The sequence below is a fragment of the Rhincodon typus genome, chromosome 17, assembly GCF_021869965.1.
Source record: "Rhincodon typus isolate 14 chromosome 17, sRhiTyp1.1, whole genome shotgun sequence".
Taxonomy (NCBI): Eukaryota; Metazoa; Chordata; class Chondrichthyes; order Orectolobiformes; family Rhincodontidae; genus Rhincodon; species Rhincodon typus.
The window spans coordinates 18999818-19025026 of NC_063348.1; the positions used below are offsets into that span (position 1 = coordinate 18999818).

The 25209-nt window shown below is 37.8% G+C and overlaps 1 protein-coding gene across 1 annotated transcript in view; it reads right to left on the bottom strand.

The window, feature by feature from the left end:
• LOC109915092 (diacylglycerol lipase-alpha-like) overlaps nt 1–25209 on the bottom strand; it is a 171269-nt gene that overhangs the window by 50587 nt on the left and 95473 nt on the right. Inside the window, exons 2-5 of the mRNA XM_048607312.1 lie at nt 18153–18364; nt 14426–14527; nt 7479–7617; nt 44–131 (exon numbers count right to left, since the gene is read on the bottom strand). Of these exons, the coding sequence (XP_048463269.1) occupies nt 44–131; nt 7479–7617; nt 14426–14527; nt 18153–18364 (541 nt within the window). The remainder of the gene's footprint in view (nt 1–43; nt 132–7478; nt 7618–14425; nt 14528–18152; nt 18365–25209) is intronic.

Below are 25209 nucleotides of genomic sequence, written 5' to 3' on the forward strand. Positions count from 1 at the left end.
ATCTATACAAAAAAACTCCACTGAAAAATGTAATTTTACTTACAGTCTGTGTGTCCTGTGTACGTGTACAACAAAGGAAAAATTTCAATCTCCGGCTCCAGCTACTGGCTTGTTCTTCCTCTAAACGATGGCTACATGAGTATAAAAGATGTATTTTGTTTAATCTTAAAGGATAGTTGACAAAGTTTAATAATAAGACTAAAAAAAAAACTGATATTCGAAGACATCAGTTTTGAAGAAATCTCCCCAACTTACAGGCAGCTCCAAAATCTGACAACTTAACGATATACCATTGTTTCAGGAGAACACTGGAGTTCCTGCTTCATGCCCAACTCCCAATTGTCTAAACAAATCCTATATTGCTCCAAATGTGGCAGTGTGAAAAGCACAAACTGTTAAATTATGGGAAGCAGTAGAATAGTGGTAATTTCACTATACTAGCAATCCAGACTAAGTTTCTGGGGATGTGGGTTCAAATCCCACTACAGGAGATAGTGAGATATGAAGTGAATAAAAATAAGGAATTAAAAACGGGCCTAATAACAACTGTGTAATATTGCCAATTGTTGTTAAAAAGTACTGGTTCATGAATGGTCTTTAGGGAAGGAAAGCTGCCATCCTTACCTCGTCTAGTGTACACCTGACTCTAGATCTACAGCAATGTGGTTGACTATTAACTACCCTCCAAAGTGGCCTTGCAAGCCATTCATTTCAAGAGCAACGGATGGGCAAACCTTATCACCAATACCCAGAACTCATGAGTGGATAAAACAAAAGTGCTACCAGTTGCAAAACTTCGTCAATAAGGCCGTCAGATTTTACCTTCCCTGACAAATTTTCTGCCTCATTACTTCTCCATTCTCCTGAAGACATCACCTTTTGTTGGGCTATATACATACACATGCTAGCATTGCTCTGGTGCCTAAACAAGAGAATGTTCTTTAAATGCAGCACAAATGCTGAGTGTTACATATTGTTCAACAAAAAGGGATATCGACCTTAAGCCTACTTCCATTGTTACCTGACATCTAACCGTAGCATCCTAAAAGCTGTTCCGCTTGCTATTTACCACGGACTAGAGTTTAAACTAGGACTTGTAAATTGAACAGCTCAGAGCCAAACACAACCATTAAAGTATGACTTGAAGAATACTGGTGGAGTGTTTTTCTACTACATTGCTTTGGAGGTTACGGTATATGATTATAATTCCATGTTGCAAACTGAGTGCAGCAAAGCCCATCTTTTAATAAGCAGTTGCCAGAGACAGTATAAAGCCTAAGTTATGTACCAAATTCATTCTCAATGGAGCAACAGCCATCAAACTTTAAGTCTGAAGTCTGAATCATTTATTATCATGTGTATTCAATGTAAAAATACCGTGAAAAGTGTGTCCCTTCACCGTACATACGTGTTGCCATTTACATTAACTTAGAATAAAATAAGAGAGAAAAAGATGTCTTAAGAGAGTCCAACTTTCCCTTTCACTGCCGCAGTCCCGCTTCGGAGTTTCCAGCCCTCGCCATGCCTCTGCCAGAGTCCCGGCTCCAGGTTTTTCAGCCCTCGTCATGACTCCACCAGCGTCCCACTCTGGGCTGCCTCACTGTCCCAGTCTCGCCGTCGCTGCCTCACCATCCCACTCTCAGCTGTCTCACCAACTTGCTCTCACCGTCACTGCCTCACTGGCCTGCTCTCAGCTGCCTCACCAACTTGCTCTTGCTACCACTGCCTCACCGGCCTGCTCTCGCCGTTGCTGCCTCACCAGCCCACTCTCGCTGGCCCACCTGTGGTCTGCCACCGTCACTCTGGCCCACGCTCGATCCACCATCGCTGGAGGACACAATCTGTGTATTCAGCTCCCATGTGGTTCCCAGTCATGACCCAGCTCCTTAGGTAGGTAGTTAAAAGGAGTGGGGGAGGGATAGAACTACTACAGAGGGAGAGAGAAGAAGGGAGGAAAAAAAAGGACAAAGAAAGAAAGAGAAAGAGAAAGAGAACTGGCGAGCAGAGTGGATCTCCGAATGGAACAACATACCCTGCCACCATATTGCCGGAATTCATTCCTTAATAGGAAAAATACCTGTGAATGTTTATTTATTCATTTATGGGATGTGGGCATCACTGGCTGGGCCAGCACTTATTACTTATTCCTAATTGCCCTTAAGTGCTGCTGGTGAGCTGCCTTTTGTTAAAACATATATAAGTAACATTAAGTCTACAGGATAACAAAGCAACATTTGATTGAGAATACCAAATAAGTCATATCATTTGCTAAGTTGCTATCTAATCAAGGAACTTAAGTAGCATCATAAATCTCCAAGAGTGAAGCTCATATAGTTTACTGATCATCTCACCTAGAGGACTGTATTACTGCCATATAATCATTTATCAGCCATCAAGCAATACTTTATGATTTTTTTATTTATGATTATAAGTGTTTCAAATTGCTACGAGAAGATGATTAAAATTGGCTATGAGATCTCATTACTCACACTTGAATATTTATATTGGTACGCATTTAATTTATGCTGGAAGTAACTGACTGGCGTTCGATTCCCATCTCATCCTCCTACAATAACATTGCACCAAAGCTGATGCTCTTGCCATCAACTGTCATATTAAATGGATAAGAATGATTCGGTGCTGCCCAAAATGGTACTGTTGTCAATACACCTTTTAATTTGTCAGACACACTGATTTTCTTTAACCACTCAAATTAGTTACATTTTTTGAAATAAACGTGTCAAAATCATGACAGTACTGATACTTGTAACAAACTACAGTTAAAATCCATCCATGTTGATGTGCTGCAAAGTTTCCTATTTTGTCTCAGAAATGGGAAAATCTAAGTTAGCTGTTATTTACCTCTTCTAGGTGCTATTTGGCCTTGCCCTGTGATGTGGCCCAAATAAGTTATTTGCATTTGGGAGATTAACTTTCAGCTGGTTTTGTGACCAAACTTGCTTTTTAGTAATCAAGCAAACAATTTGATTAGGTATTTTAAGCATTACTTCCAGATTTGACTGAGCATAACCAAACATAACTGCATGACCTTCTTGGTTAATCACTGAAACGTTGTTGGTACATTTTTCATTCCAAACAGCATGACCTTACAAATATTAAGTATATTTAGATTACAAAAGCAGATTTTTTCCTTGGTTGTACCAGTCAACGGAACTTGTGACTATCCCTTTAATAAATTAATTTTTGCAACACTTGGTTCGAATTTAATCCATTCAAAACAATCCTTCAAATGCAGAACTGAATTTGAATCTGCCTTCATTGCTTATAGATTTTTCAAAAATCCATACAACATCATTTTGATCCATCTTGTCTTAGCATCCTCAAAATACACAAGTTCCAACCACTATGACTCAATTCAATAATTTCATTGTCCATCAACAACGTAATCTATTCCGTCACTTATGCCAACTTCTGAGGGCTTAAATCCTAAATTTTTAAGTAAGAAGGTTCAGGATGTTGCTCGTAAGCACTGAGTATAGCACTTCTAGCAATTTCACAGACTACAGATTTCCTTTCTGACTGGAGTACACATTCATAGCTGCACCTATCAGGACACACTGTAACATTAAGATTCAATCATTTTTGGTCCCTTTAATTTCACAGCTACCTTTCCAAATGAGTGAAATATCTTTCAACTCCATCTTCTGTAAATGTAAACACTAAGCATAGATTTTGAGTTCAATCAAATCTTTCACTGGAATCACAACCAGCCTCTAAGCTACTATGATTCTTTCCTCCTTTACTCTCAGCCTTTCTCCAGCCAAGTCATGTTGTCTGATTTCCTCCTATCTTTGGAGATCAAGCTTTTAAAATTTCACTGTCTTGCCCTTTCCTTTCCTCTCTTTCATAGAGTCATAGAAATATACAGCACAGAAACAGACCCTTCGGTCCAACTCGTCCATGCTGACCAGATATCCGCAATAAATCTAGTCCCATTTGCCAGTATTTGGCCCATATCCCTCTAAACCCTTCCTATTCATATGCCTTTTAAATGTTGCAATTATATCAGCCTCCACCACTTCCTCCAGCAGCTCATTCCATACACACACCATCCTCTGTGTAAAAAAGTCCATTTGGATTTGTTTCTATGTCCAGTTCCCTTCTTTGTTCTCCCCCCGGATGTTGTTTCTTTATTCTCTTCCTTTTCCATTTCTCATTCCCTTCCAACTTTTTTTGTTAAATTTCTAATTGAATCTTAGCTAATTCTAGTAGTGACATATCAATTTTACGTTTCCTTTCTTATAGTTCTAAATGTTGGGTAATCACTTCAAGCATCTCATCTTTACAAAAACTTGCTTTTATTTCCACCATAAACTTGTCCACTAACTTCCTCAGTTTAGCCTTATCAAAGGTTTTAAATAATCCACTGTTACATATTTATTCCCGGAAAAATCTTAGCAATGGTAAAAGCTAATTTGAAACTCTAACGTGATAGTTCTCCTATTATTATTCTCCTATGTTTATGCTCAGTACCTCCGTGCACTTTTTAAAAAGATTCCTCTTAAATTCACAACGTTTTGAGCTGCAAAGAGCTCCCAGCTAATGGTATAGTGAACTGGTCAAACTCCAGGGTGAGACCTGGCTTGACAGATCATAAATCTCAATTTTGAAACTTGGAGTCAGTGGTGGTCAGTCACTGAACATAAGCACAAGAGGGTGCCAACAAAAAAAAAACAGTTTATTACACAAAAGACAAACAAGAACAGTGCTACACTACATAACAGCTACATTGAAATGGATTTATTACAAATATCAGAAATAAAAATTCAACCCTTTTACACTCGACAACAACTTTACAGATACTCAAATTTTAAGCAATTTCAGAACAAACACATAGATTTTCCATACTCTTAGCTCCCAGGAGTTTAATGATTAGTCTTATTTCGTCGGCACTTGACCTTCATTATCTCGTGTCCACAGACACTGACTTGCTGATTTGCTAGATTCACCGATTTTCCACAGCCCTAACTTGTTTGGAGACTGCTAAACTAACAGCACCTTTCCACTCCAACTGAACCTGCATGCACTGCCTAACTTCCTGGATGGTACTGTCATCCTGTGATACTTGACTGATGCCACTAGCAGGATTTTCTTTCTTTGCCTTTTTCCTAATATACTGAAACATTCACCTCAAGTTCTATATAAGCCTTCATTAACAGTGCATGTATCAACAAATATCTCACACCATGCCACAAGTCACAGAACAGATCTAAAATGAAAGTAAAACCATTTCTCCCCTTAATGCACAACATAGAAATACAAAATCTAACTTGAAGCTGTACGTGGTACTTCCACTTTAGAACCCAGGTTTCAGATAATAATATCATGAACCTTTATCACACGCTGATTTGAGAGTTTTGTCTTGTGAAATTAGATCCATACATATTTAGGATTATTGTTATTTGTTATAAATTAGCAAGATATATCTGGGGTTAGATTTTCTGGATCCTATAATGTATTGAAGTCGTTACCTTTTCATACCTGCTATCCAAGATAAATTATTTTTAGATTAAAAGGACAAAACAGTAGGTTATACGGTGCAAAAAAAAAAGTAACAGATAAAGAATCTAAAATTCAACTTATCTAGAGATGGCCCAGTATATTTATTTATTGACTTCAGCACTCACATTTCCCTTCGGAAAGTTCTAAATTTATCACTGGTGCAAGCTTTTGTTTTTTTATGCTGTCACCTGTGAATCCTGCAGCAAAAAAATGGGGCCTTCAATGACGAATGGGATATGATCCATTGCAACACCAGTTTAATTTCTTCTTTCACAGGCAAGATGGCCTGGATGTAATCTGACTTCATTACCAGCCCTACATCATCAGGACATGATTTCAAGTTCCACTACAGGATCTTCATTTTATTCTGTCATGAGATGTGGGTGTCACTAGCAATGCTGCTGTTTGTTGCCAATCCCTAACAGTCTTTGAAGTGGGTAGCTCATTAGGCCACTGCATAGGACATTTAAGAGTCAATGATATTAATGAGAATTAATGAAAGCCACATGAAATACATTTTACAAACAGACATTCTATATTCCATGCTTCTTTAGATCTGTCAACTTTGAACCTTTAGTCAGCCTTGCAAGTTGACATATTGGAAATTAGTAATGCATGTCCCTAAACATCAATTAAAGAAGACTGCAGATAATTTCTAACAACTTCAACAAATACGACAGTTTCTAGATGCGCTGGCTTGAGGCCCTTCAGAGCCAATGTTAAATGATTATGACAATGAACTTCTCCTCGTATTCTTATCTTGCAAGATTCCCTTGCCAAAAATCGAGATTTGCCTGAATTAAATAATGCCAACAGTATTAGTCCCTTGACTAATCTTTCAGCTTTTGGTCTCCCAATTCTCAGAAGTATTAATTTATGCTGGGATAAAGTTCCCACACTGGCCATGTTCTACCACCTCAGTCAAATCCTGTTCATCAGGTACAAATTTGAAATGTGTGCATCTCTGATAGGTGACTAGTGCATGTGGGACATCTTACAAGGTAATATTATCACTTTCCAATCAGGAGATTTGGCTTAAGGACCCTAACCGACTTCTACAGATGCACCATTGAAAGCACACTGTCCGGGTACATAATGGCCTGGTATGGCAACTGCTGGGTCCAGGACTGTAAAAAACTATAGGTGGTAACGTGCACATGCAGACCATCACAGAAGCCAACCTTCCATCCACGGATTCCATTTACATGGCTCGATACTGCGGAAAGGCTGCCAACATCAAAGACTCATTGTACCCCGGTAATGATCTCCTACAACCTCTTCCATCATGCAGAAGATACAGAAGCCTGAACACATGCTCAAGCAGGTTCAGGAACAGCTTCTTCCCGGCCATTATTAGACTATTGAATGGACTCTCTAGTCTCAAATAATGCTGATTTTGCTAATGTTGATCTCGCCTAGCGCACATCCTGTGCAAAGTAACCTGAATGCCTCTGTCTAAGTCTTTTTGATCTATATTTCCTCGCGTACTGTGATCTGCCTGTACTGCTCATAAACAAAGCTTTTCACTGTACTTCAGTACACGTGACAATAAATCAATCAATCAATCAATCCTGGCTCAGAAGTAGGAACACCACCACTGTGCCACAAGAGCCCTCCATGTATGTGTAATGTTAAAGTCAAGTCAGAAACAGGAATTGACTTTTTTTCAATTAATTTTAATGGCCCTATGTACAAAGAGAAAAGTCGCAACAAAAAGCAACAGCAGGAACACTGAGATTACATCATTGTTGCTAACTGTCTCATTAAGTCATTGCGCCTTTTCAAAACAGGCTTATATAAAAGGATCCATTCAGCTTTCTGTCAATGATGGATGGACAACTTAAGAAAGATCTCAATGCCTAGCAGCAGCTGCAATGTAGAAAAGCTCCATCTGCACAGAGCTGACTACATCACAAAGTACCCAAGCTAAAATATTATGAACTATTCATACATACCGTAAATTGTAAGTTCTGAGGTTGCGTTGACGCCGTTTCGTTGCCCGAAGTTTCACAAACGTCCTGCCTGTTCTGTCGAAGACGCACATTACGGTTATACAGACGCTCAGAATAACGACCCAATTGCAGGTTACAATTCCTAGGAACAGACAGAAATTAGAACATTGTTAAAGCATTCTGCAAACAGTTTATACCAATGTTATCTTTTTATTCAATAATTTGCTTTTTATTTTTAAAAAATGGATTCATTGTATGGTGATTTTTTTTTTTTTTTTTTACACATTTGCAGTATAAGCTACTTAACTAGAACAGCCATATGAATACTACATCTACAAGGATGGGCCAGAAACTAGGAATTTTGCAGCAAGTAACTTACTCCTGTCTCCCCAAAGCCTGTCCACCATCTACAAGGTCCAAGTCAGGGACATGATGGAATACTCCCCACTTGCCTAAATGCGTTCAACTCCAATAATACTCAAGAAGTTCAAGATGATCCAGGACAAAACAACCTGTTTGACTGGCACCCCATTCACCACATTCAACATTCCCTACTGATGTACAGTGAAACAGCATGCATCATCTACAAAATGCACTGCAGTAACTCAAGGGTCCTCGGACAGCATTTTCCAAACCTGTGACTTCTATCACCTAGAAGGACGTCACAATAGATGCACGGGAACATCACCACCTATCAGCTCTCTTGGAACCACACACCATCCTGCCATTGAACTATATAACACCACTCTTCACCACTGCTGGGTCAAAACCCTTGAACTTCCCGCCTAATAGCACTCCAGCTGCCCCTTTACAGTGGGCTACAGGAATTTAAAAAAAAAAACAGCTCATCACCACCTTTTTCAGGCAATTAGGATGGGCAATGAATGCTGACTCACCAATGACAACCATATTCCATGAATAAATTTTAACAAGTGCAATACATTAAAGAGACAATATACATCATCACAGGAAGTGATAGAACGTCAATGATTTGCATTTTCTTGCAGCCTTACAGCAAGATGAAGCCACAGTATGATATTTCTTAAATAAAATTCACATTTTGTTTACCTTATCAGGCTCTGTAAATATTCTTCAGTAACACAGTAAGACCAAGAATATGATATGTGACAAAAAGTGAAAGAACAATATGGAAAAATCTTTCCCATTGACAAAAAAGCTTTGAGTAGGTTACAGGCCCCAATCAAGCAGAAGTGGACTGAAGTGGTGCCTAAGATTTAAAACATATTGCACCTATCTGGCCTTACTGCAAAGCTGTACAGTATGAAAGTCAGTGCACTGTTGTATGCAACAGGTGGTTGTGCAGATAACTTCCTAGTCAGATAAAGGATTGATGAAGAAAGTGTTATGTATGAAGCAATAATAAATATATTTGATATCTACTTTAATCTGCAAAAATAGACCATTGCCATGCGGACTAAATTTAATAAAATATCCAGCACAGTGGAATGCATTGATACTTTTATCAACGATTTGCAGAGAACTTTGAATATAGTAGCTCAAGAAAAAAAACAGGAAAAATTTGCCAGAGTATCAGATGGAACATCGCCTGACCATCTCCAGTTTGTTGATGATTTAACTTTAAGGCAATTCAACTGATCAGACAAATTAAAGTCAGAAAGCAAATTCATTTGGTGTTCCAGGATGATATGGAGACCCATATTATAAAATCAGAAGCTGTTGAGGCTGGGTCACTAAGTATATTCAATGTTGAGATTGACAGACTTTTAATCATTAAGGGAATCAAGGGTTATGGGGATTAGGCAGGAAAATGGAGTTGATGATTATCAGATAAGCCATGATTTCATTGAATTGTATTCTGGACTTAATGAGCCAAATGGCCTACTCCTGTTGCTACACCTTTTGGTCTTACATTCAACTTGCATTCCTGAGCTGTCGTTCAAAATCACTCCAAAATGTAAACTCCTCATGGGATGCCAACCGAAAACTCAACTCCCTACTCTCCAACATACTATTTACCTTAACTGCTTGATGCACCTGCCTGCTTGCTTTCAATAAGTGATGTAAAAGTGTACTCAGGTGTTATTGTACATCAATTGTTCCCAAAATGTCACCATTTGATTAATACCCTGACATTCTGTTTTTCCTACAAAAGGGAACAAATTCACATTTATCCACGTTATAGTTCATCTGCCGTGTATTTTCTCACTCACTCAATTTGTCTATGTTGCCCCTAAATCTCTTTGTGAACTCCTCACCACTCACTCTCTCACCTCATTTTGCACGATCATTTGGAAAAATTATGTTCGATTCCCTCATCCAAATCGTGAATGTATATTATGAATAACTGGGGCCCAAACAACGACCTTTACGGTGCCCTATTTGTCACTGCCTTCCACTTCAAAACTGACCCATTTACACCTACTGTTCCTGTCTCATAACCAACTCTCAATCCATGCCAGTATATATTGAGAGAAAAATTACTAAAACCTTGTTTGAGATTCTAAACCAGAGCTGTTGAACCTTAGGCAGAGAGGTTTGTATTAATTTACATCTGATTTGCAGAGCAGAGAAAGTGAAAAGTCAAGAAGATCAGCCAATAAACTTCACAGCTGAATTTCTACAGCTGGTTGGAGGACTAGGAAAGTTGAGGACAGCATACCACATTACCCTGTGCCCTGAAACAAAGCCAGTTTGCTGGCATACACCGAAAATTTCATCACTCATCTTGGTAAGATAAAGGAGGAAACTGACTCTATCTTGAAGAAATAAGGCGATGCTCAAGGAAGGGCCCACCACCAAAACCCAACAGATCTACCCTCAAAGCCTTCGGTGACACCCTTAAATTCTAAGGAGTTCACCAAAATGGTTCTACAAGTACAATGATTCAGATACTTAAAGCAAACCAAATCCTCATGGGAAAGCAACTAAGAATTCAACTCCCGACTCTCCAAAATAAACTTATGCTGCATGTAAAAGCTGATGACTTGAAAAAAGTGAACAGGATGAGTACCATTCCATCACAAAGCATATACACATCAACTACATAATCCTTATCAACATTCTCTGTTACACCATTGAAAACCTTAATTAAGCTAGGTAAGCATGATTTTATCTTTAAAAAGTCATGCTTGCATCCTTGAATTAATCCATTCTTGTCCAGTGACTGTTATTTTGTTTGAATTACTGTTTGGTAAACTTTCACACCACAGGATAAAATCTACTTCCAAGGTTTAATTTTGCACACGTTTCAACAAGGGGAAAGAATTTGCAATTCTCTAATCATCCAGCATCACCTTGTATAACAAAACCATTCCAAGATTATGGGCAGTGTCACTGCAACTTCCATCCTTAATGCGCTCATTATCCTCGGAAAACACTCATCTAGTCTTTATGACTTATCAATTTTAAGCACGGCCAAGCCTTTGTCATAATTGCTCTCTATCAATTTTAAGCCGTTACAATGTTTGATCAGTTGCCATCTCTGTAATTGTGAGTTTGGCAGGATTTCATCTCCAGTGCAAGACTGATGCAAAGTACTTACTTAATACCTCAGCTCAGTCCTTGCCTCCTATCTTAATCTTTTCTGTGGTCCCAAATTAGCCTTTTCCTTTTACCACACTTATACTATTTATATGCCATGTCCTATCTAACTGTTAAAGCAATCAGCATTACACAACACATTGAAATGTAAAACTGGTGTGTTAATCAAAAAGAAAACTATAACTTCTGAATGAGTAGAAGTTACAGTCCTGAGAATAACTTGGAAATGGTCCTAAATTAGTTGAATACATCGAGTACATTGTGTTTGAAGCATTATATTTTGCATTAAAAGTTTTAGACTTAACTGACTGTAAATTTCTTACTATTTATGAGTCAAAGCGTAGCACAGAATGTACCAAGCTAATTTATTGGGTATTTAAAGATGGGCTTACCAAACCTAATATTGCCCAAAGAACAGAAATTTCACTCCATAACCATGGCAATGATTGATTAGTGCCACATGCAGCAACCTGGCCCCAGAAAAATTCCCTTGCAGGCACAGACTGTCAATGGCTGCTTTCAAGGTCATCAAAGTCTTCAATTTCTACAGCCAGGTTTAAGTCCAGGATATCAATAATATGTCAGCCAGAGTTAGAAAATGTACACATGAACATTAAAACCATTGATTTAGGAGTAGATGCAGGCCGTTTGACCTATTGCCTTTGATCTTCCATTCAATGAGATTATTGATGGCCTGATAATCGTCAACTCCACTTTATCTCATAGCTCTTGATCACCTTGTTAATTAAAAATATGTCTACCTCAGCCTTGAATATTCTTTATGACTCACCTCTACAGCCTTCTGAGCTGAAGAATTCCACAAGTTCACTACCCTCAGAGAAGAAATTCCTCCTTTCTGTCTTACCCATTTAAGATAGCCTTTTCTCCCTCCAAATTTGACAGTTCTAATGCAATCTTGGTTGGTCTCCCGCATCTACGCTAATTGGGTTCATTCAAAACTCTACTGACCATGTGCTAACTTAACCACAGTATGATCACCAATACCCTTGTGCTCACTGACTTACATAGGCTCCTGTTCAAGCAACTTTTGGTATTAAAAATGTCATTTCAGACCACTTCATGACTTTCCTCCTCAATATCCCTGGAAACATCTCCAGCAACAAAGCCCTCCAACATACCAGTACTTTCTGGCCTCTTGAACATCCCAAGATTAATTGCTCCACCAATAATATCTGTGCCTTCAGCCTACCTTAATCTCTGGAGGGGCACCTGTACAGCTCTCTGCCTCTCTACCATGCTGTACCCTTCTAAGACACTCCGTAAAACATTTCTCTTTGACCAGGTTTTCACCACCTGACCCAATGTCTCCTTTTGTGGCTTGATGTTATATTTTGTTACATTTGTTTGGATATTGTATTATGTTCAAGTGGATTTAAAAGGATACACTGTTTTTATCTGAATTGCTAACACTCACAATCATTCTGAAGACCCTCAATGTGGCTTAGTGAAAAGGCATGTCAAGATCTGTCAAGGCACACGAACTACATTTTCAGCAACCTAATTATACTGTATAGTTTCTATTTCATCGCTCCTCGAGTCATCAAACAGCTCCTCAGACAGTAGCCCTTGTCTCCAAGCAGTCAGTCAAAAATTCTGTATGGAAGTGTAAAAGCCCATGATAGTACTTCTGCTGTTGTTGCGAGTACTGCTCTCTTTCCTCATCAGGAGTCCATCCAAGTATAAACTGCTCCCATGCTGCAGCCAAGACTGACAGTAAGGAGCTGAGATTAGGTTAAGAAATTTGTAAATATTGGTGTTCTGAGGGGCTTGGGGAAACATGTACAATCAACACAGAAAGTTAGCATGCAGTTACAGCGAGTAACTTGGTAGACAAATGGTATGCTGGTTTTCTCGAGAAGAGATTGAGTACAAAAATAAGAAGTCATTAGATTAGTTCAATGCATAAGAGAATTGTACTCTCTATATTTAGAAGAATGAGAGGTGATCTTGTATCTTAAGTGGCTGGGATATGATAGACACTAAGAAATTGTTCTCCCTGTTGTGGAATCTAGAACATGGAGACACAGTCTCAGCTTAAGGGGCATTTAAAACTTAAGTGTGGAAATAAATTTATTCATGGCAAGAGCTATGTACCTTTGAAATTCATTACCCTAGAGGTTTGCTCCATTGTTGAATATATTTAAGATTGATATAGAACAACATGTGGTCTTTCAGGGAATTTAAGGGATAGGGAAAGTCATTCAGGCAGTTCAGTTAGAAACCAAAGATCAGCCATAATAATACTGAAAGAATGGTAGGGGATTTTAATTTTCCAAACTTAGACTGGGACTGCTATAGTATTAAAGGAGAGAAATTCATTTAAGTGTGTACAAGAAAATTTTCTGATTCAGTATGTGGACGTACCTACAAGAAGTTGCAAAACTTGACCTACTCTTGGGAAATAAAGCACAGCAGGTAACTGAGGTGTCAGTGGGGGAAGCACTTTAGGGCCAGCAACCAGAATTTTATTAATTTTAAAATAGTGATGGAAAAGGATAGACTGGATCTAAAAGTTAAAGTTTTCAATTAGAGGAAGGCCAATTTTGACAGCATTGAACAAGAACCTTCAAAATTTGATGCGGGGGGTGGATGTTTGCACATAAAGGGATGGTTGGAAAATGGGAAGCCTTTAAAAATGAGATAACCAGAGTCCAGGCACAATATGTTCCGGATTGGGTAAAGGGCAAGACTGGTCGGCAAGGACGAGTTGGACCAAACAGTCTGTTTCCTGCCGTACATCTCTATGACTCTATCTCTATGACTCTGTGATAGGTGCAGAAGGCTCAAAAGGTTGTAAGGTTTACTCCTGCTTCCATTTTTATGAGGAACCAACATATCATCACCTTGCCTGAAGGTCCATTTCAGATAAGAAGGAATATTGGAACAGTCTTGGCTTCCATAAGCCTACATTGCAAGGGCAGAAATAACCTAGACCACAAAATACCTGGAAAGGTCTCCAAACCTAAGAATAATCAGTATCTCAGAAGTATAGTAGATTAGAAATAGAGACAAAAGGCTGGCATTAACCAAGAACTTCAAGTTGTACACAACCTAGAATTCTTAGACATGTCGATGTCTACCATCAAGTCTGTATTTCTCCATATATTGTTTAGTCCTATATGAAACCCTAAAATAAAACTAAAATTGTATAAATTATATAAGTAGAATGAGGAAACAGATCAAGGCCAATACTTATTTAAAGGAGAATTAGAGGAAATGAAAAATATTTGTACCTACCAGCAAAAATGTCAAAAGCACAATGGGAGAAAAATCAAGAGTCGCATTTATTTATTTTCGTGAATACATAAATTTTGAAGGCCGATTAGCAGAACTATTCACTCAGTTAGGAATTGTGAGAAACAGGATACTGTTCATTAATGGAATGTACACTCGCTGTTTGTACTCACCCAAAGTAACATTCTTTGCAGTAGTGTCATTACAGGAGTGGTAGTACCGCACTAACCAGACAATTCCTATGATTGCGTATGCAAATTCTATTAGCACAATTGCTGCAAGAAAAAAACACAGCCAAGGAGCTGGATTATGTTCTTTTTCCAATGAGGAATACTCTTATTTAAAAGAAAGCAAATATGCAGTTTTAGCAGACAATTTAGCACCAAATTATTTAACTGGAAAAAATAATCAATCACTACATCTAATTCATATTGTCACTCTGAGGATACTGTATCATTGTTGAGCTTAAGATTAGGGTGCAAAACTAGTGTCTGTAACAAGTAATTTCTTTCTGCAGGTATTGCATTGCCATCCTAATCACAACTATGTGAAAATAAAATGTTCTTTTCTCGTTTGTCTATAACACAGAGTGCTTAAACCTTTGGTTGAATTTAATGACTAAAAAGGAATGTACTTGTACAGTGCATACAAAACAAATCCTGCCAGATATAGTTCATGAGTTCAGAACAGAATGGTTTGAAACATAGCTACAAAATCCAAAAAATCCTACAAATACACAGTAGGTCAGTATCTGATAGAACAATGATCATTGTGACAGCTCCCTTCACCATTGATCAGACATGAAATAGAGCCAATCAAATCTACAAAGTAGCTACACGAGGTATGCAAAAGTTTGAGATAACAGTTATTATTGAAGAACCATCAATGCATCACTGAATGAAGCACATGGATTAAACAAAAAGCCAATCACCTTCTGAGGACAAGTAGGGGTCCACAATAAGTTTGATCTTGTCTGTGTCTCTCACACAGAATTGTTATTGTACAAAAATAGACCAGTAGGCTTGTTGGGTTCATGAAGGCTCTCGAAATGCAAATCATACCACTCTCACATTTTCCAGTAGCCTTACCATCTTTTTTCCTTCAGTTATTTGTCCAATATATTTTTAAAGCCATGACTGAACCTGTCTGCACCACATTCTCAAACAATGCATTTCAGATCCTAACCACTAGTTCCCCAGAAAGGTTCTTCCTCATGTTGCCCTTGGTTATATTGTCTCTTTAAGTTGGTGCCCTTTTATTATCAATCCCTTCACCTACAGGAACAGTTTCTCCCTGTTGATTCCTGATACTATACTCATGATGATTTTGGAGCCTCCTCACATTTTCCCTCACTTAAATACATTTCTGTAATCCTTTATTCCCTACCCCCTCTTATGCTAGTCTGACTTCCCCTTAAATGCATCAATATTATTCACTCCAACCATTCCTTGTACACATGGTAGTGGGTTCCACATTCTCATCACTCTTTGGGCAAAGAACTTTCTTTCAAATTCCCTATCAGATCTTTTGATTACCAATTTCGGTGATGACTTCTAGTTACGATTTCCTACAAACAGAAACATTCTCTCCTATTAATTCTATCCAAACCTTTCATAATTTTGAAGTCCTCTATTAGGTGACAGTTCTGCATTCTTTTCTGCAGTCTGTTCACACATTTCTAACATGTATACACATTTTTGCTATCAGCCTTGTAAATGTTCCCTACATCCTCTGTATTCTTCATATAAAATAGTAGCCCAAGCTGCATGAAGGAGTTCATGTGGTTTAACCAGCTTTTCCTGTGGTTTAGCACAGCCTTCCTACTTGCCATGCATATTCCTCTAGAAATATGCAATGGTTACCCTTGCTTTCTCACTGGCCTTGTTACCCTGTGGTGCAACATTTTTGTGGTTGGTATATTTGGATTCCAAGAACCCTTTGTTCCTCTTCTCCACCAAGACACATGCCTTCTAAGTATCTAAGTAATTCCTATTCTTCTAAACCAAATGTACTATCTTTAACAAACATCTTCTAATTATTTTTTCCAATTTACAAGTTTATTAACATCCTCCTTTAATTTGCTCTAGTTATCCTCATTCTACTGGTCCCCCACCCACTCTAATTGAAGCCTTTCACGTAATCAGAAATTGCTTTCTTGTCCCAAAGCCCAAATGGTTAACTACAAACAACAGTAGTCCCACTTCCGCTCTTGGTGCAACGCTACTTTACACTTCCTGCCATTTAGATTAATCAACTTTTACTCCCACTTTCTGCCTTCTGTCTTAAGATCAGTTAGCAATCTATTTTGACTAGTCCCAACTCCTCATTCATTGTTTATTAGTTAATTTGGGGTAACTCAAAGGACTCCTGAAAGACCAGATAAATCATATCTATTATGTTAAAACCATCTAGTCTCCCTTACATTAAGTCCATTAAGTCAAGCAAGATATTCCCATTTGAAATCAATGTTAACTATTGACTATTATATTTTTATTTTGTAGGTAATACTCTATTTTCTCCTTGACTACAGATTCCATTATTTTTCCTACCATCAATGTTAAGCTGCCTGGTCTATAACACCCTGGACATGTTCTGACCCCCTTCGTCAATATATGATTATGTTTTAGCACCTTCGTTCCTAACAAATTATGAAATATATGTAGCAATATCTCTTCTCTCTTCACTAATTAATTTATTCATCACTTTAAAAAAACTTATTAAAGCACTTAATTTAGTGCTCAATTCAACGTCATGTCTAACTGTTCTACTTCCCTGCTCCATATCCAAGTGAAATGATTGAGATATTTCCGCTTGGAGGGTTATAGTGGTGGTCGTGGTGGGGGATGGTGGGTAGAGAGTAAAATCATTTCATAAAATATGTTTAATTTTATTCAGTGATGTTGCTACCATAATAGCAGCATTAGATTGACAGCTGACTGTTGTTTAATTACAAGAATATACTGCACCTACTATCTCAACAAGTACTTTATGCATATCACCCCATTTTGAGAGGACCAAAGCCAAATGTTTTCTTAGACATGAAGGGCAATACAAGTGGATATTCAGCTGAAACAACCTTCAGCCCTGTTAGCAATTAATTTTCCTTCAGCATTGATAGAAGCCCAAGAACAGGTTATTTTGCCGCATTCTTGGCACAAGATACATGACTGCCAATTATATAGCTAAGCTCTTGGTACTGCAAGGAAACAGCCTAACATGAATGCTCTTTTCATCTCCCCAAGGATTCAGTCTAGGATATTAAGGGTGCTAACAACTATCGATTACTCAATTGTAACTGAAGTTCTGAGTCATGACAAGCCAGCCACTGCACCGAACATATTTTAGGTGATGCATTTTCACGCTGTAATGGTTTTTCACTCAGAATTTGAATCGAGGTAGAAATTTTTCTCAGTCAATGGTGATGAAGAGGCCAATAATGGATATGATATTTAATGGAATTGAGTAATAGGTACTATATTAAGATGGTGAAACTGCCTATAGCACTAATGCCAAAGACAAATTTCAATTTCTAATTGATGCAATGGAAGAAAATATAACAATGCCTTAATTTTATTCGTTGGAAAATTAAGTTAACATCACAGTGAATTTCCTCTCCAATGACTGATATAAAAGAAACCAGAGGACTAAGTTCCAAGCTTTGTCCAATTCCATTCAGGCTATTTTACTTGTATTTTTTACTAGCGAATACATGCATGTGGAAAAACAATTGGCCCTGTAAGTAAAATGCATAAACAGTGTCATAATTAAACAATTACAAAAAGGGTATTCTATTCAGTTTGGGAGTCTTAGTAATTCTGTTGTTGTTAATATCACATAGCATTATAAGTTGAAGCTCAAAAACAGCAACTTTAAACACACATGGAAAATCTCAAATCTTACCCATACGGATGTACAAGATGTACTGCATTGAATCTCGTGGCTCTGTGTAAAGGATACTTCCTCGCATACTAAGCCAGATTATAGCAGCCTCTGATATCACACAGGCAATGAGGATGCCCAAGTAACCCCTGCCATGATCAACCAGATTGAGAGAGCACTGTTCTTGAGGGCTGTATGTTAGGCCAAAGAGAACCACAGCAAGCACTATAAACCTGCAAAAATACAAAACAGATGCAATGTAATGTATGCAATGGGGTTTGCTTCTCTGACAAGTCATAATGCTAATATCAACCATTCCACATTACTGGAGCTTAGCATTTTTTACCATCTCAAAAATCAGATCAGACTTATGCACTATGTTAGTTTCCATAATTTCTTATTCTATTCTCATGTTAGGAAGTTATTTCAAGCAGGGGAGTGCTACAAAGATCCACCAGATTGATAACAATAAGAATTTTGAACAAAACAAATTCGATGTTTAGAGACCGCAAGTTAATAGTTTCAAAAAGACCTGACCAACAATTAAAAATTAGGTTCGATGAGTGACCGAAAGAAAGAGGGCTAAAGAATATTGGACCACTGTTAACGTGGTGAATAATGATCATCAGATTATTTGGCCTGAAAGGCTTGTTTCCACGTAAGATACAAATGACATTGTAGCAGAAGGCATATACTTTAAACACACAGAACATAGAAAAACTGAATAATGCATGATCACACTTGGCCTTTTACCAATGGAACATAATTTTAAATCTAATCCTAAAAATTGTTTGAACACTTTTGTGAAGTTCCAATGCATGGTGAGTATGGCCTATCTCACTCCAGTAAATATATCCCTCTGACAATAATTGGCTACCTATGAGAAATGCAGTTGAGTATTTCCTATTTAAAGTGGACTATGAAATGACACAGGGTGGTGAAGTGCACTATTGCTCTAGTCCTACTACTCCACGAATAAATATAAAAATATATTTCCCATTTACAAAAATTGCCAATTAAATACCTTATCTATATCAGATTTGAAATAAAAAGATCTATCAACCAGGTTTCTTTAATAAATTGTCAAAACACAAATTATTCAATGAAGATACAGTAACTGGTTAACATGATAATATGGAATTATAAATGTTTGTCCTTCTAAACAACCTGCAATATGCACAAACACACTCTTCAGGAAAAGAGAAAGATAAACAGATTTCTCTCTGCAGAGGTTTACCTTGAAATTAAACACGTCTGGTGTTACTCTTGAAGGGAAAAAAGATTAAGCACAGAATGTTCCAAAGATTTTCACTCTGGTATTCTGATATGTGGTCAAGTCTCTAATCATGCGCGGTTATCTTTGGAGTTTTGGCAGACCCAGCCTGCTCAGGAAATACAATATTGAGAAGTTCTTTCAATCACTCAGAGAGTCAAGTCTTTGGAACTTCCCTCGAACAGGTGTTGAAGATAGAATCTTTGAAATTTTTAAGGAAGAGTTAGATATTTTCTTGTTTAGTAAGGTTATAAGGGAGGCAATAATGCAGATTTGAGGTTTAAATCAGAATTGTCACATCTTATTGAATGGCCTATTTCTGCTCCTAATTCCCACATTTGTATGTAAACATATAGCTGAATCAGCATCTAGAATTATAGAATGGTTACAGTACAGGAAATCACTTGATCCATCACTTCTGTGCTGGCTCTCTGCAAGAGCAACAGACCTAGTCCCTCTCTCAAGCTTTTCCCCCTAGACCTGCAATGTTTCGAGGGGGCATGACTGTTATTGTCCAATCTGTTCAATGAGCCAATCAAGCTTCACAATTGTTTTAGATATAACACCATCTGTAATGCCCTCATGTAACTAACCCAGATTTGAGCAAGTCTCTGAATAAAGTTGCTGATCTAGTTTTTCTACACATTCTTTTATATCTAGACCAATATATTTGAACTGTCCTTTTGAAAAATGTGTCTAATCTGATCTGTAAAACTTCTCAATCCACTGTACCACCCCACAAGATTCCAGACACCCACCTCTCCCAGTGGGGCTGCCAAACTTGCATACTTGCCATGCTTCTGATTGGGCTAGTGACACCAAGAATCTACCTACCACTTTACTTCTGACACTTGGGTTCTAAACCCACGGGAAGATCTGGTTAAATCAAAAGCAAGTCTAATCGTAGTCTCAGCCAATATGGTTTCTCTACTAGCGGTCAAGTATATGGAATAATATTTACAGCTCAATCTTTCAGGTCTGTATAGCATAGTTTTACATCACAGCACATTGTTTTCTGGTCTTGTATTGAGTAGACAGGAAATATCTAGTCTTTTCTTCTTGCAGAAACACCAACATCAAGTTCTGAGCAGTGGTGTGAGAATCTAGTAATCCATCATTTCAGTGAGAAATTTGCTCTTTAAAAGATTTCAGGATTTATACTGTGAAACTGTTGGTTACTCTATTAACTTTTTTTTACACTAGGCAACTACAGTAATAATCATATTGAAGAATGTCTCAAACTGCTTAATAAAGGAGAGGACATCAAACCAGAGCCAGGAAGCAATCAAGCAGAAAAACTATTACACAGTTGATGTAATTTCCTTTGAACGCCACTTGCAAGACAAACTGGCAAGGGGGTTTGTTATTTTTTGAAACAGACTTCGAGAGAACAGGGAGCTTAAAGCTACAAAAGATGATTTCATTCAGTGAAATGGGGGAATAGGGAGTAAATATATCATAGTTGATATTATCATGATGTAGAAAATAAAAAGAAATCCTTTTGGAAGCATGCAACAATTATTCATTTAGTCTGATTTTATATTTTCTGGCTGATCTTCCAAGGTACACACATTTCAGCATTCAGCTTATGATGCAAAACCTGACTAGATAACTTTTCCTTTTTTTTTAAACTAACAAGAAAATTATTTTCAAATATATATTATGGACTGGGATTGATATCATCTTAATGCACAGCAGCATAGTACTTGTAAAGTACATCTGAAATAGCTTGTTTCAAAAAAAATGACAAATAAACTCAAGATTGGAAGATTGAACTTATAACTTCAAATACCAAATTCTGAAATAGATCAAATATAATTTCTTCTAATTAATGCACCAGCTAAAACTAACAAACAAAAACTGGGACTGTTTCATTAGAGTACTTTGATTAAACAACCAGCAGTCCTGTAGCAGTCACTAGCATATTGCATACATATAGGCTGTTTCCCTATCCTTACAAGCACATCAAATCATTACTAATGATACAGTAAAGAAGAAGCAATATTTTGTAAACAAAGCAAATATAGCCTTCCTACAAAAGGCAGAGTCCACCAGATAACCATAAAGTGAATTAAAGCTTTATTCCTGTCATAGTCCACAGTAATATAGAAACATGTTGGATATGTAGCCTTGATGGCCTTACCATCAAGTACAGTTTAACCCTTTTTGAAGAATTGTACACACATCACGCGTCAAAAAAATAGCTAAGTAACAGCTCAAGCAAAAACATTCTGAAACAGGACAAATAATCCAAATGAAGGGAAGAGTTGTTTCTTCATTAGCATATTTCTTAACCAGCAAGGTGACTGATGGTTTAGTAGATTAAATGTTGCATTGGGATAGAAAGCAGTATATAAGCACAGTTCACATGAATCAAGTGATAGATCTAATAAAATGGAACTGATATATTATATTTATAATATATATATTTTTATATTCTGATCTAACTAGTTCTTGACACCATTTTACTGTAATCAGGGATAATGCCTCAATGTTGTGTCACATGGTAGCTCTTTATTTCCCCCCTCATTTTTTGCATGTCTTTTTGCAAGCATATTTTAATGACCTTTCTTGATCTTCAAAAGTAACTGTTGCTGACAACATCCCGTGGCAATCTAGCAGTATAAAAAGCTATCGTGGGTGAATAGGAGCGGCAAGAAAATAATGTTGTCATGAGTCACTGAGAAATATTGCGACGTTAATATCAACAAGATGAGGAACAGAAAAACTTGCCCTTCTTAATGATTCCAAATGTTTTTATTTAAATATAAAGAATTAAATAAACCTGTTTGTTCATGTACTTTGCAAAACACCAAAGATGCTGACTTGCAATATTTCATGTAGATCCTGGGTTTTTTAGTGAAATCAAAGTCCCAAATTTTTAACCATATATTTTCCATAAGTTGGGCTATTTAGAAGTATCTCTACAATTCAAAGGAATTTCTGATATATGACATATATCTAACCAGCAATTAAATTGTTTGGATGACAACAAACATTTAAATATGAAAATTTAGACAGAGTTCTAATATGCATGCCAAAACTCAAAAACAATTCTGATGAACTTAATCACATATGGAAACAAAAAGTGCAACCACCAGAGCTATACAGGAAATAAAAAGAGTATAGAAATAGGCTTCTGACAAGTGAAACTTTTCGGTTTTCATTGTGGCTGTACAGAAGGGGAAACACTGACTCCCCAAATCAACCTTTAAAATGGCTGCCTGCACATGCCATCTTGGTTTGGGGGAGCAGGCTGCATTGGGAATTGGGCTGGGTGACCCTGGAAGAACAGGGGAGGTTTTTGGCTTCAAAACTGAGCCACATGGTAAGCCTGTCTAAAATTCTGAAATATGTTCAAAGTTTAAAAACGAAGATTAAAACATAAAACATCGCTAGCGCTCTCACTGCATCATCACCCATGCCCCATCTATACAAGCACATGCCATTTACTTTCTTGAACACACTTCCACTGCCTCTATGGCAGCCTATGCTTCTTACAACACCCAATAGTTCCTCATACCTTGTGGAAACCTATACCTTCATTGGTCCTCGCATACTTTACATTCCCAATCATCCCCATGGCAATTTATTAGTTCCATTCATACCCATCCCTCACTTTGTATCCCCCTCTCCACACCAACTCACCTAGTGTCCATTCTCAGCAGACCTCAGCATATAGACAGAAAATAAAGTACTGACTAGTGATGAGGTCATGATTGAAAAAATATACTTTCATTGATACAAATATGTTCAATACATTGAAATATCTTTAATCCCTCGTGAAAATAAACAGTTCAATTAATTGTTCAATCCGTTATATAAACCAACATTTCCAATCTATAATGTGTTGAGGCTGCCAATCAAAATATTCATATGATAGACACACAATGGTGTAAATTATGTTTGGAAAATTAGTCATTTACCACAAATCCAATAATTACAGATATCAACTGGAATACTGAAACAACTGGCACTTGTTTAAACTCCTGGCATTTTCCTGATAGCTCTTTGATAGCTTTGCCAGTTTCTAGATAGCTATAGTATTACCAATCATTATCCCAGTGATCAGCAAAAAGATTGAAGGTGCAGTTGACAGTGCAATTAAGCAGCACTTGCTCAACAATAATCTGCTCAGTTCCTGATCTCATCACAGTGCTATGACCCAGACCAAACCCACTCAAAATATAGACCTTAGCTTTTTCTTATTTTAGAAGTAAGTGCAAGGCATTGAGTTCCAGACGAAATTCGATTGGTAACAGTTAAATCACAGTCAAAATAAAAATAAAAGAACTGGCTTAACTGTAACTTTCAAAATGCTGAACAAAGTAATATATTAACTACTAATAGTTAACTGTTCCAATATAGTAACATCCCATAAATACACACGTGGCAAAGGCTAATTCAGTAAATAGATCATCTCACATGCAATTCTAGCAGCAAGAAGAGAACCCCAGCTTTTAGCTGTAACAGAGAGAAGAATGAGTTTCCACATCCAGTCTCAAGATACCAGCAACTGCTGAAAGCCAAAACTAAAAATCCTGATTCTGTGGGAGCTCGACCCTACCCATACAGCCTGCTTCTATTGTTCCACATTTAAAATACCAAGCCTCACAAGCTGTCTACTCTATTGGCTTTGAGCAGACTACTCATCACCTCTGTTGCAACTTTTATTCATTAAGAAAAAGACAAAATATACCTCTTAAACCCATAGTATTGTCACAGGAGCCTTGGTTCAATCAAGAACAAAACAGCCAAACTTCAGCAGTGAGGTGAGGGCCACTGCCCTTAACTTCATGACAATGCTTGATAAAGCATGGCATCAGGGAGCCCTAGCAAAGTTCAAGTCAATGGGAACTGGGGAAAACTCTCAACTGAGTGGAGTCATAGCTAACACATGTTTGGGGTTTTTGGGAGTTCAATAATCTCAGCCCTAGGAGTCTGCAGGCTCAAACTGGATAGAACCTTTTTGAGCTGTTTAATTATTGATCTTCTCTCCATCACAAAGGTTAACAGTTGGATGTTGGCTGACAATTGCAATTTTTTTGTACCATTTGTAACTTATCAGGTACTGAAGCAGGCAACATGATATGCAACATGACCTGATAACATCCAGTCTGGGACTAATCTGTGCCAAGCAACATTTGTGCACATAAGCAACAGGCAAAGATAATATAACCATCTTTCCTTGAATTTCAATGGGATTACACTTGCTGTATCCCTCAATATCAACTGGTTACCATTGATCAGAACTGAACTGGGTCAGCCATAGAAATCATCTAGCTACAGTAGTAGGCCAGAGACTGTGAAATCTGCATAATGTAGCTCACTTTCTGCTAACAACACAAAAGTCAGGAGTTTAATGGAATACTCTCCACTGGCCAAGTAAGGGAGTGGCTCCAACAATACAAGAAGCTCAACACCATACAGGACAGAGCAGCTAGTCTGATTAACACATCATCCACCAACTTCAACATTCACTGCCTTCACCAATTACCCACTGTGACAGCAGTGTATACCATTTACATGATGCAGCGCTTCTCGTCAAGGCTTCTTGGACAGCACTTTTCAAACCGGAACCTCTACCAGCTAGAAGGACAAGGGCAACATATTGACAGTAACACCACCATATGCAAATTCCCCTCCAAGCCACACATCACCCTGGCATGGAACTATATTACTGTTAATTCAGATAACAAGGTGTAGAGCTGGATGAACACAGCAGGACAAGCAGCATCAGAGGAGCAGGAAGGCTGACGTTTCGGGCCTAGACCCTTCTTCAGAAATGGGGGAGGGGAAGGGGGT